This window comes from Entelurus aequoreus, linkage group LG03, assembly GCF_033978785.1.
Source record: "Entelurus aequoreus isolate RoL-2023_Sb linkage group LG03, RoL_Eaeq_v1.1, whole genome shotgun sequence".
Lineage (NCBI taxonomy): Eukaryota > Metazoa > Chordata > Actinopteri > Syngnathiformes > Syngnathidae > Entelurus > Entelurus aequoreus.
The window spans coordinates 17,149,419-17,162,204 of record NC_084733.1 but is presented as its reverse complement, the minus strand read 5'-3'; the positions used below and the strand labels follow the sequence as shown (position 1 = coordinate 17,162,204).

Sequence of the window (12,786 nt, the reverse complement as noted above, 5' to 3'; positions counted from 1 at the left end):
AGGGTTCATTGGATTCCACACTTTCTCCTTTTTCTAATGTGGATCACGGATTTGTATTTTAAACCACCTCGGATACTATATCCTCTTGAAAATGAGGGTCGAGAACGCGAAATGGACATTCACAGTGACTTTTATCTCCACGACAATACATCGACGAAGCTCTTTAGCTACTGAGCTAACGTGATAGCATCGGGCTCAAATGCAGATAGAAACAAAATAAATAAACCCCTGACTGGAAGGATAGACAGAAGATCAACAATACTATTAAACCATGGACATGTAAATACACGGTTAATAATTTCCAGCTTGGCGAAGCTTAACAATGCTGTTGCTAACGACGCCCTTGAAGCTAACTTAGCTACGGGACGGCGGCGGCGGCGGGCGTTGTAGCTTTCGACGGCACCCCGGCCGCCATCAGAGTCAGCAAGAAACATATATTTCCCCAAAGTTACGTACGTGACATACACATAGCGACATGCACATAGCGACACGCACGTACGGGCAAGCGATCAAATGTTTGGAAGCCAAAGCTGTACTCACGGTAGCGCGTCTGCTATCCACCTCAAAGTCCTCCTGGTTGTGTTGCTGTAGTCCGCTGCTAATACACCGATCCCACCTACAACTTTCTTCTTTGCAGTCTTCATTGTTCATTAAACAAATTGCAAAAGATTCACCAACACAGATGTCCAGAATACTGTGGAATTTTGGGATGAAAACAGAGCGTTTTGTATTGGATTCAATGTGTCCGAATACTTCCGTGTCAACCATTGACGTACAAACATAGACGTTTTCAAACGGAAGTGTGGCGGGAAATTTAAAATTGCACTTTATAAGTTAACCCGGCCGTATTGGCATGTGTTGCAATATTAAGATTTCATCATTGATATATAAACTATCAGACTGCGTGGTCGGTAGTAGTGGGTTTCAGTAGGCCTTTAAAGTATATTATTCAGAAGTAATGTAGTTACCTAGGTCCCCTGGGGTGCACATACAGTGCCGTAGAGGCGCACACAACCGCTTAGCTTATTGCCAATTATTAGCGCAGTCCAAACCGCCCACGTAGTGAAAACTAATGATTGTGAAATGACTGAATTTTGTAAGAAATTGCTACAATCTGTTTTACCTGCTACATGTCTTATCTGTGTAGTTTCAGTCATAATATTGTTTTTAGTATTTACTAATGATTTTATTTTTCTTAAAGTACAGACCAAGAGCGACAACAATAATCATGAAGCCTTTAAAACAATTCAAATATAGAGATGAGGGTCTTTAATTTGACCTGCTGTTGTACTCTGTCTCAAAGTGTTAACATGTGCTCAATGTTTCCTTACCATTATTGCTACGTTGTCTATTACCATTGTTGGCATTTTGTCTATTACCATTGTTGGTATATTCCTTATTCCTACATTGTTGATACAAATTATTGTTACAGTGTAATAATGATTGTTACCTGTGGTAATGCCACTATGATACAACATCTGTATTATAATCCTTGAACAAAGTAAGAGTGAAACTCATGTGAATAATCACTGAATGGAGAACTGGGGGTGGGATTAAATAAGTTATCTTCTTCCCACTCCCTTTCAGGCAAAACTGGACAATCATGCATTACATACTATACATTACCTTTTGCACTATATTAATTTATATTATTATGTGTTGTCAACTTTGTACTTTTTTATGTCATTGCCTGAAATAAATAAATGAAAAAAAATGTCAATAAACCATTCTATTTTATTTAAACCTAGTACTACATTATAGCAGACTATATTGCATATAATAGTAATATAGTTTTAATTTTCCTGAGGGAACTCTCCTGAAGGAATCAATAAAGTACTATCTATCTATCTATATATAAAATTGTCAATTGTTCTTTGAGTCCAATGAGAAAAGGCCAATGTGTTTAATGCCTTTTTTTAATGTTTAATTTTAATTTTAACATTCTAAAATTGTTCTTTGAGTGCAATAGGAAACACATGTTAAACGTATCGTAAGATTTCTTGTTAAAATTAATTATTTTTTTTGTGGTTCCCTTTATTTTGAAAAGTATTGAAATACATTTTGCTCCTTGTATTAAAATATTGGTATCGGGATAACCGCATATATTTACTGTGCTCTAAAAAGTTAAAGTCAAGTTAAAGTTAAAGTCCCAACGATTGTCACACACACACTAAGTGCGGTGAAATTTGTCCTCTGCATTTGACCCATCCCCATGTTCACCTCCTGGGAGGTGAGGGGAGCATATATATGTGTATATTGTAGCGTCCCGGAAGAGCTAGTGCTGCAAGGGGTTCTGGGTATTTGTTCTGTTGTGTTTATGTTGTGTTACGGTGCGGATGTTGTCCCGAAATGTGTTTGTCATTCTTGTTTGGTGTGGGTTCACAGTGTGGCGCATATTTGTAACAGTGTTAAAGTTGTTTATACCGTCACCCTCAGTGTGACCTGTATGGCTGTTGACCAACTATGCATTGCATTCACTTGTGTGTGTGAAAAGCCGTAGATATTATGTGACTGGGCCGGCACGCAAAGGCAGTGCGTTTTAGGTTTATTGGCGCTCTGTACTTCTCCCTACGTCCGTTTACACGGCGGTGTTTTAAAAAGTCATAAATTCTACTTTTTGAAACCGATACCGATAATTTCCGATATTAAATTTTAAAGCATTTATCGGCCGATAATATCGGACATCCGTAGAGTACGGTAATACCGTGTTCATTGCTGTTAACTGGTTCCGGGCATGATCGTGGTAAATTAATTTCCGTAAAATAGGAATAATAGAAGAAGATCTTTATTGTCCCATGTGCGACGTATGTACAGCGAAATGTATCATTGGGCAGTCATCGTGTACGGTAAATAAGATCTTTGAAATTTGATTTTTTTTTTTTTTTTTTGTGCTTTTGCAGGCACGTGGAACGGAACCACCAAGGTGGCTGTGAAGACCCTGAAGCCGGGCACCATGTCGCCCGAGTCCTTCCTGGAGGAGGCTCAGATCATGAAGAAGCTGCGACACGACAAGCTGGTGCAGCTGTACGCCGTGGTGTCTGAAGAGCCCATCTATATAGTCACCGAGTACATGAATAAAGGTAAGGCGGGATGCTATCAATATTACATGCACACGCTCGTTGCATCACACCCCCGCAGCGAGTACATAATTCATGGCTGAACGCGCACGTGACGGCACCGTGTGTGTCCTCCCCCTGGCGTACAGCGGGGCCGGGGGGCTGCGCTGCTGCGCTCAGGCAGTTGACGACAGCCATGACAGCAAGCGTGCCTCCAAAGCTCCCCCGTCACCACAGCAAATAAAATAACTGGGCCGAGTGTAACTTCTGTGGCAGAAATCCCAGCACTGACCTCGTGTTGGCTTCGAACTGTTTTTCTTTCTGTTGTTTTGGGTCAAAACCCAAGCCGCGGTTAATATCTTCATCCAGCTCAGCAGTGCTCTCAAAAAGGAGTGAAGAACTAAAAGAAGTGACGAAAAGGAGGCCTTGATAGAATAGCAGACCGCAAAGGCTGTGTTTGGTCAGCTTTTCCACGTCGTCTCCTGTGTGCATACAATTGGTTCAGATTTTAAAAGTAAAGAGTAGTTCCAGCTGCAAAAACACTCCCTTTCTCTTCTATTACCATTGTTTGTCTGCGACAAAGGAAGCTTAAAGGCCTACTGAAACCCACTACTACCGAACACGCAGTCTGATAGTTTATACACTACCGTTCAAAAGTTTGGGGTCACCCAAACAATTTTGTGGAATAGCCTTCATTTCTAAGAACAAGAATAGACTGTCGAGTTTCAGATGAAAGTTCTCTTTTTCTGGCCATTTTGAGCGTTTAATTGACCCCACAAATGTGATGCTCCAGAAACTCAATCTGCTCAAAGGAAGGTCAGTTTTGTAGCTTCTGTAACGAGCTAAACTGTTTTCAGATGTGTGAACATGATTGCACAAGGGTTTTCTAATCATCAATTAGCCTTCTGAGCCAATGAGCAAACACATTGTACCATTTGAACACTGGAGTGATAGTTGCTGGAAATGGGCCTCTATACACCTATGTAGATATTGTACCAAAAACCAGATATTTGCAGCTAGAATAGTCATTTACCACATGAGCAATGTACAGAGTGTATTTCTTTAAAGTTAAGACTAGTTTAAAGTTATCTTCATTGAAAAGTACAGTGCTTTTCCTTCAAAAATAAGGACATTTCAATGTGACCCCAAACTTTTGAACGGTACTGTATATCAATGATGAAATCTTAACATTGCAACACATGCCAATACGGCCGGGTTAGATTACTAAAATGCAATTTTAAATTTCCCGCAAAATATCCTGCTGAAAACGTCTCGGTATGATGACGCCTGCGCGTGACGTCACGGATTGTAGAGGACATTTTGGGACAGCATTGTGGCCAGCTATTAAGTCGTCTGTTTTCATCGCAAAATTCCACAGTATTCTGGACATCTGTGTTGGTGAATCTTTTGCAATTTGTTCAATGAACAATGGAGACAGCAAAGAAGAAAGCTGTAGGTGGGAAGCGGTGTATTAGCGGCCGGCTGCAGCAACACAAACACGTAGCCGGTGTTTCATTGTTTACATTCCCGAAAGATGACAGTCAAGCTTTACCATTGGCCTGTGGAGAACTGGGACAACAGAGACTCTTACCAGGAGGACTTTGAGTTGGATACGCAGACGCGGTTCCGTGAGTACGTACGCAGCTGCGGCTTCCAAACATTTGATCGCTTGCCCGTACGTGCGTGCCGCTATGTGCATGTCACGTACGTAACTTTGGGGACTTTGGGGAAATATATGTGCTGTATGAACTTTGGGGAGGTGAACGGTACTTTGGGCTGTGGGATTGAGTGTGTTGTGCGGGTGTTTGATTTGTATTGGCGGGTTATATGGACGGGAGGGGGGAGGTGTTTGTTATGCGGGATTAATTTGTGGCTTTACAGGCTAAAGCAGGGGTCTTCAACGTTTTCTAGGCCGAGGACTCCCAAACTGATGGAGAGAGAGCGGGGCTTTTATTTCTTGTGTAAGATTGTGTTTTAAACTGGTCCTAAAGCTACACTATATTACCAAAAGTATTTGGCCACCTGTCTTGATTCACATATGAACTTGAAGTGCCATCCCATTCCTAACCCATAGGGTTCAATATGATGTGGGTCCACGTTTTGCAGCGATTACAGCTTCAACTCTTCTGGGAAGGCTGTCCACAAGGTTGCGGAGTGTGTTTTCATAGGAATTTTCGACCATTCTTCCAAAAGCGCATTGGTGAGGTCACACACTGATGTTGGTCGAGAAGGCCTGGCTCTCAGTCTCCGTTCTAATTCATCCCAAAGGTGTTCTGTTGGGTTCAGGTCAGGACTCTGTGCAGGCCAGTCAAGTTCATCCACACTAGACTCTGTCATCCATGTCTTTATGGACCTTGCTTTGTGTACTGGTGCACAGTCATGTTGGAAGAGGAAGGGGCCCGCTCCAAACTGTTCCCACAAGGTTGGGAGCATGGAATTGTCCAAAATGTTTTGGTATCCTGGAGCATTCAAATTTCCTTTCACTGGAACTAAAGGGCCAAGCCCAACTCTTGAAAAACATACCCACACCATAATCCCTCCTCCACCAAATTTCACAATGCAGTCCGAAATGTACCGCTCTCCAAACCCAGACATCCATCAGATTGCCAGACGGAAAAGCGTGATTCATCACTCCAGAGAACGTGTCTCCACTGCTCTAGAGTCCAGTGGCGACGTGCTGTACACCACTGCATCCGACGCTTTGCATTGGACTTGGTGACGTATGGCTTAGCTGCAGCTGCAGCTGCTCGGCCATGGAAACCCATTCCATGAAGCTCTCTGCGTACTGTACGTGGGCTAATTGGAAGGTCACATGAAGTTTGGAGCTCTGTAGCAACGGATGCGCTTCAGCATCCGCTGACCCCTCTCTGTCAGTTTACGTGGGCCTACCACTTCGTGGCTGAGTTGATGTTGTTCCCCATTTTCTTATAATAAAGCCGACAGTTGACTTTGGTATATTTAGGAGGAAATTTCACGACTGGATTTGTTGCACAGGTGGCATCCTTTGACAGTTCCACGCTGGAAATCACTGAGCTCCTGAGAGCGGCTCATTCTTTAACAAATGTTTGTAGTCTCCATGCCTAAGTGCTTAATTTGATACACCTGTGATTAGGACACCTGATTCTGATCATTTGGAAGGGTGGCCAAATACTTTCCAATACTAGGATATTCAAATAAAACACGGAATTATTTATGGTTGCGGTGTTGGTTTATTTCGAACATCAATCAATCAATCAATCAATGTTTATTTATATAGCCCTAAATCACAAGTGTCTCAAAGGGCTGTACAAGCCACAACGACATCCTCGGTACAGAGCCCACATACGGGCAAGGAAAAACTCACCCCAGTGGGACGTCGATGAATGACTATGAGAAACCTTGGAGAGGACCGCATATGTGGGTAACCCCCCCCCCTCTAGGGGAGACCGAAAGCAATGGATGTCGAGTGGGTCTGACATAACATTGTGAAAGTCCAGTCCACAGTGGATCCAACACATCAGCGAGAGTCCAGTCCACAGCGGGGCCAGCAGGAAACCATCCCGAGCGGAGACGGGTCAGCAGCGCAGAGATGTCCCCAACCGATGCACAGGCTAGTGGTCCACCCGGGGTCCCGACTCTGGACAGCCAGCACTTCATCCATGGCCACCGGACCTATGCAACTCCCCCTCGCAAGGGACAGGGGAGAAGAGGAGAGAAGAAAAGAAACGGCAGATCAACTGGTCTAAAAAAGGGGGGTCTATTTAGAGGCTAGATTATACAAATGAGTTTTAAGATGGGACTTAAATGCTTCTACTGAGGTAGCATCTCTAACTGTTACCGGGAGGGCATTCCAGAGTACTGGAGCCCGAATAGAAAACGCTCTATAGCCCGCAGACTTTTTTTTTTTGGCTCTGGGAATCACTAATAAGCCAGAGTTCTTTGAACGCAGATTTCTTGTCGGGACATATGGTACAATACAATCGGCGAGATAGGCAGGAGCTTGACCGTGTAGTATTTTATACGTAAGTAGTAAAACCTTAAAGTCGCATCTTAAGTGCACAGGAAGCCAGTGCAGGTGAGCCAGTATAGGCGTAATATGATCAAACTTTCTTGTTTTTGTCAAAAGCCTTGCAGGCGCATTTTGTACCATCTGTAATCTTTTAATGCTAGACATAGGGAGACCCGAAAATAAAACGTTACAGTAATCGAGACGAGACGTAACGAACACATGAACAATGATCTCAGCGTCGCTAGTGGACAAGATGGAACGAATTTTAGCGATATTACGGAGATGAAAGAAGGCCGTTTTAGTAACACTCTTAATGTGTGACTCAAACGAGAGAGTTGGGTCGAAGATAATACCCAGATTCTTTACCGAGTCGCCTTGTGTAATTGTTTGGTTGTCAAATGTTAAGGTGGTATTATTGAATAGATGTTGGTGTCTAGCAGGACCGATAATCAGCATTTCCGTTTTCTTAGCGTTGAGTTGCAAAAAGTTAGCGGACATACACACAAGTCAATTCAATCAACTGGCATTGGTTCCCACCAAGATCTTCGACCGGTCCCTGTCTGAGGCCACCGTCCCATTCTGTCTGAAAACACTTGACTGCTCTTCGTGGACTTTAGATCAGCATTTCATACCATCCTCCCCGATAGACTGGTGCCAAAACTACTAGACCTGGGATTGCCTGGGGATCAAGGACTTCCTGTTTGACCACCCCCAGAGGGGGATAGGTCTCCACAACCCTCAGCCTCAGGGCTGCGTGCTGAGCCCTCTACTTTACTCCTTCTACACCCACCACTTCTCCGCCGCCCACCCCAGTAACTCCATCACCAAGTGCGCTGACGACACCACCGGGGTGGGCTGCATCTCCAGGGGTGACGAGGCCGCGTACCGCGATGAGGTGGAACAGCTGTCGGTGCTTTGCAAGGCCAACAACCTGCAGCTGAACAAGCTGAAAACCCAGGAGATGCTGATAGACTTCAGGAGGAAGAAAGACCAACATTCTTGGGTGGGGGCTGCGTGGAAAGAGTCTCCATCTTGAGATTTCTGGGCGTCCACCTGGAGGATGACCTGTCCTGGAGAACTAAAACCATGGCGATCATCAGAGAGGCACAACAGAGACTCGTTCCAGAGAATACTCAGCTGAAAAATATCATCGGGTTCCCTTACCCCCTCCTTGGAAGAACTTTACCACTCGTCTTAGGAAGCCAGTGAATATTCTCAAGGACCCATATCACCATGGCAACAGACACGTCGTATGGCCGCGCTCAGGTAGGCGCTTCAGCACCATGCTCTTCCGAACAAATAGACTCAAGTTTAGCTTCTACCCCACGCAATGTTCCCTCTAATTTTTCATGTGTGTGAGCAAACGCAAAAACTCCCTGAGCGTTCAGTGGAGCCCATGTGAGCAACATCAGACGTGCACACCGTGGCTACACCAGCAGCACACCTGTCCCAAACCTGACTAAATAACAAGTTCAATCTCCATCCATCCATCCATTTTCTACCGCTTGTCCCTTTCGGGGTCGCTGGAGCCTATCTCAGCTGCATTCGGGCGGAAGGCGGGGTACACCCTGGACAAGTCCCCACCTCATCGCAGGGCCAACACAGATAGACAGACAAAATTCTCTTATTGTTATAATCAAATGACAGCAGTCATTTCCATGAGATTATTTTCTAATATAAGTGTTTAGGCCCACTTACAATGACAATAACAAAAAATATTGTTTGTCTGGGTGGAGGTCCTGCTTTGGAAATAATTTGTACCCCTTTCAGACATTGCATTTAGTTCCCATTAAAACATTCACATGTTGCACAATGAGATGTAAGCAGGGGATCATGTGTACATTCCTGCAACTTCCTGTTTGTAAAAAATATATTTTTATTAGTATTTATTTAATATACTAACAGCATTTCATGATTAACATTTATTAATTAAGATTCCTAATAAATGACACTAGAATAAGCACACATTCATCCATCCATCTTCTTCCGCTTATCCGAGGTCGGGTCGCGGGGGCAGCAGCCTAAGCAGGGAAACCCAGACTTCCCTCTCCCCAGCCACTTCATCCAGCTCTTCCCGGGGGATCCCGAGGCGTTCCCAGGCCAGCCGGGAGACATAGTCTTCCCAATGTGTCCTGAGTCTTCCCCGTGGCCTCCTACCGGTCGGACGTGCCCTAAACACCTCCCTAGGGAGGCGTTCGGGTGGCATCCTGACCAGATGCCCGAACCACCTCATCTGGCTCCTCTCGATGTGGAGGAGCAGCGGCTTTACTTTGAGCTCCCCCCCGGATGGCAGAGCTTCTCACCCTATCTCTAAGGGAGAGCCCCGCCACGCGGCGGAGGAAACTCATTTCGGCCGCTTGTACCCGTGATCTTGTCCTTTCGGTCATAACCCAAACTCATGACCATAGGTGAGGATGGGAACGTATATCGACCGGTAAATTGAGAGCTTTGCCTTCCGGCTCAGCTCCTTCTTCACCACAACGGATCGATACAGCGTCCGCATTACTGAAGACGCCGCACCGATCCGCCTGTCGATCTCACGATCCGCTCTTCCCTCACTCGTGAACAAGACTCCGAGGTACTTGAACTCTTCCACTTGGGGCAGGGTCTCCTCCGCAACCCGGAGATGGCACTCCACCCTTTTCCGGGCGAGAACCATGGACTCGGACTTGGAGGTGCAAGCACACATTTGATTGGTAAATCATAGTGTAACGACCTGGAATGACACTTTATGTGTGGTGTTGGAGTTGTCCGACTTTTTGTGTGGCTGTAAACGCATCACCGGCTAAGTGCCATATGTGCATGTGTTGGCGCAAGTGAGAAAGAGCGAGCGGCTGCTGTTGATATAACAAAGTTGCTTCTGGTCTGGTTTGTACTGCAGAAAATGACCACTTTTGCTAGATATCCTTTTTTTTACTAATGTTTTGGTGATGTGTTTATGGCCGACAATAAAGAGTTTTGCTCAGTAAAGTGATGGATGGAATTCGTGTCCTCAAAGCGTCTCGACAGACGTTACAATATTTGAACGATGATGACGAAAACTGTTTTCTCTGTCGTGTCCGTGTGTCGAAAATTGTTATGCGCTTATTTTTTTATTTGATTTTGTGCGTGGCATAGATTTGCCGTGCGCAGAGGACGCTTGAGCAGTGCGCAATTGCACAGGCGCGCACCTTAGATGGAACGTTAACCCCACGGCCATAAGTGCACTGATGGTATAAATATGAATAAATGCCACCACTACTACTGAGCAATAACAGAGGAGAGTGCAATATTTAATGATGTTTGCGTCCATGCTTACCTTCATGTGTACATACAGTAGATGCCCAGATTATCAGTAATTTTTATATTCCACACCTAGGATAGGACTTTATTGTCACTGCACAAGTACAACGAAACTATGTAGTACAACGAAACTACTACCTACTCTGTATATTCCATATTTATGCCTAGTCAATGTCTCATCGTTGTTTTGATATCATTTTAGTATTTATTACACCTAGTGTCTTGCATTTCCATTGTTGTTGTACATGTACAATAAAGATCATTCATTCATTCATCACATATTTCCAGTTTCTCATTACATGTCTGAAAAGAAGAGGAAGAAGATCTTATTTAATCCTACCCCTTTGCGTTTCGTAGTAAATTTTATAAATGAGTAAGTAAATAAATAAATAAACAAGTAAATACATGTTAATTATATACAGTACAGGCCAACAGTTTGGGGACACCTTCTCATTTCAATGCGTTTTCTTTATTTTCATGACTATTTACGTTGTAGATTGTCACTAAAGGCATCAAAACTATGAATGAACACATGTGGAGTTATGTACTTAACAAAAAAAGGTGAAATAACTGAAAAAAACGTTTTATATTCTACTTTCTTCAAAATAGCCACCCTTTGCTCTGATTACTTTTCCGCACACTATTGGCATTCTCTGGATGAGCTTCAAGAGGTAGTCACCTGAAATGGTTTTCACTTCACAGGTGTGCTTGAAGCTCATGGAGAGAATGCCAAGAGTGTGCAAAGCAGTAATCCGAGCAAAGGGTGGCTATTTTGAAGAAACTAGAATATAAAACATGTTTTCAGTTATTTCACCTTTTTTTTTGTCAAGTACATAACTCCACATGTGTTCATTCATAGTTTTGATGCCTTCAGTGACAATCTACAATGTAAATAGTCATGAAAATAAAGAAGACGCTTTGAATGAGGAGAAGGTGTGGCCAAACGTTTGGCCTGTACTGTACATAAACAATAAAGTTCTCATAAATGAATACATTTATTCATATTTTTATTTTAAACATGCAATATTTATTTATTTTCACTATCATCATCATTATTATTTATTAATCTATTGTTTGTGTGTTGTTTAAAGAAGTTTAAATCTGTGGAAAAAATGTTTGGGGATTATAAAAAACTATTTTTGTTTTTGTTTTTTATCAACCACAAATGTCACAACCCTCCTGCAGTACCCCCGCGGACCCCTTAGGGGTCACGGACCCCTTGTTGAAGGTAGCCAAAAGTTGTGGTTGCTGACTGAGTTTACATCACGTCACATGCTGAACCTTACAACAGGCTACATAAGTAGGTCTGTCAAAGTGCTGCACAGGTGCCATTTGCGGCATTGTACAAAAAAGTACACAAAAAATGGGTAAACATTTTTAGCAATAAATCCCTTTTAAGTTTGACAGGTTTAAAATGTGTTATATCCACCTACCTGTCAATGTGGTGCATGCATTAGGCAGTGAGACAACGAAGGAAACCGCAGTTCCTAAACAAAATCCTAAACATATCCGTATTTATCCAGATTTGCACAAAAATAATAAAAACATTTTGCATCAACAAGCAAACAGCCATTAAGACGTTTCTTATTTGATGTTTTTCAGGGAGTTTGCTTGACTTCCTTAAGGATGGAGAAGGACGAGGCCTCAAACTTCCAAATCTGGTGGACATGGCGGCTCAGGTAGGTCATCATGAAGACCGTTTTCGACTTCCTGCAAAAGACGGCGTATTTCTGTATGTAGAACGCGGGATGTGAAGTACACCCAGAAATGTTACGTCTAATGCAGGGGTGTCCAAACTTTTTCCACTGAGGGCCGCACACTGAAAAATCAAAGCAAGCAGGGGCCATTTTGATATTTTTTATTTTAAAAACCAATACAATAAATGTATAAAAAAATATACATTTAGGCCGCCACTCAGGCTTGATCCCGGTGAACCCAGAGTTTTGGTCAAAAAAATATAAAAAATGTGTCATTATTTAGTTGTATGCCCTTTTTGTCAAAGAAAACCCAGGTTTTTTATGGAAAAAAACCCACCAAATATGCAATATTTTCCCCCAATTAGATTTTAAAGTAGAATATTTGAGATTATAAAATAATTGGAGCCTTAAAAAGGTCAATAACTCATAACAACATTGACATTTTTTGAGCAATGACACACACACAAAAAAATCCCACAAAAATTATTGGGGATCCAAAAGGGTCCTACTCAATAAAGTGTTAAAAAATAAATTATACTTTTTTTTTTTTTTACTGATTACTTTTAGCACAATAATCTCGAGATCAGCTTGTGATCTGTCCGTCAATTCTAAGTTTTATTGTTGTTTATGTTTTTTGTTTGTTCGTTTTAGGCCCTTCTTTTAAAAAATAACAGCTCTGTTTTTTATATGGCAAACACAAAATATGCAACATTTTCCCCAAAGAATATCTCAAAGTGGAATATTTAATGTGACGTAATTGGAG

At 42.8% G+C, this 12,786-nt stretch overlaps 1 protein-coding gene across 1 annotated transcript in view; it reads left to right on the top strand.

Moving 5' to 3' along the window:
* Positions 1-12,786, top strand: part of LOC133646226 (tyrosine-protein kinase fyna) — an 89,763-nt gene that overhangs the window by 62,987 nt on the left and 13,990 nt on the right. Inside the window, exons 8-9 of the mRNA XM_062041387.1 lie at positions 2,901-3,080; positions 11,929-12,005. Of these exons, the coding sequence (XP_061897371.1) occupies positions 2,901-3,080; positions 11,929-12,005 (257 nt within the window). The remainder of the gene's footprint in view (positions 1-2,900; positions 3,081-11,928; positions 12,006-12,786) is intronic.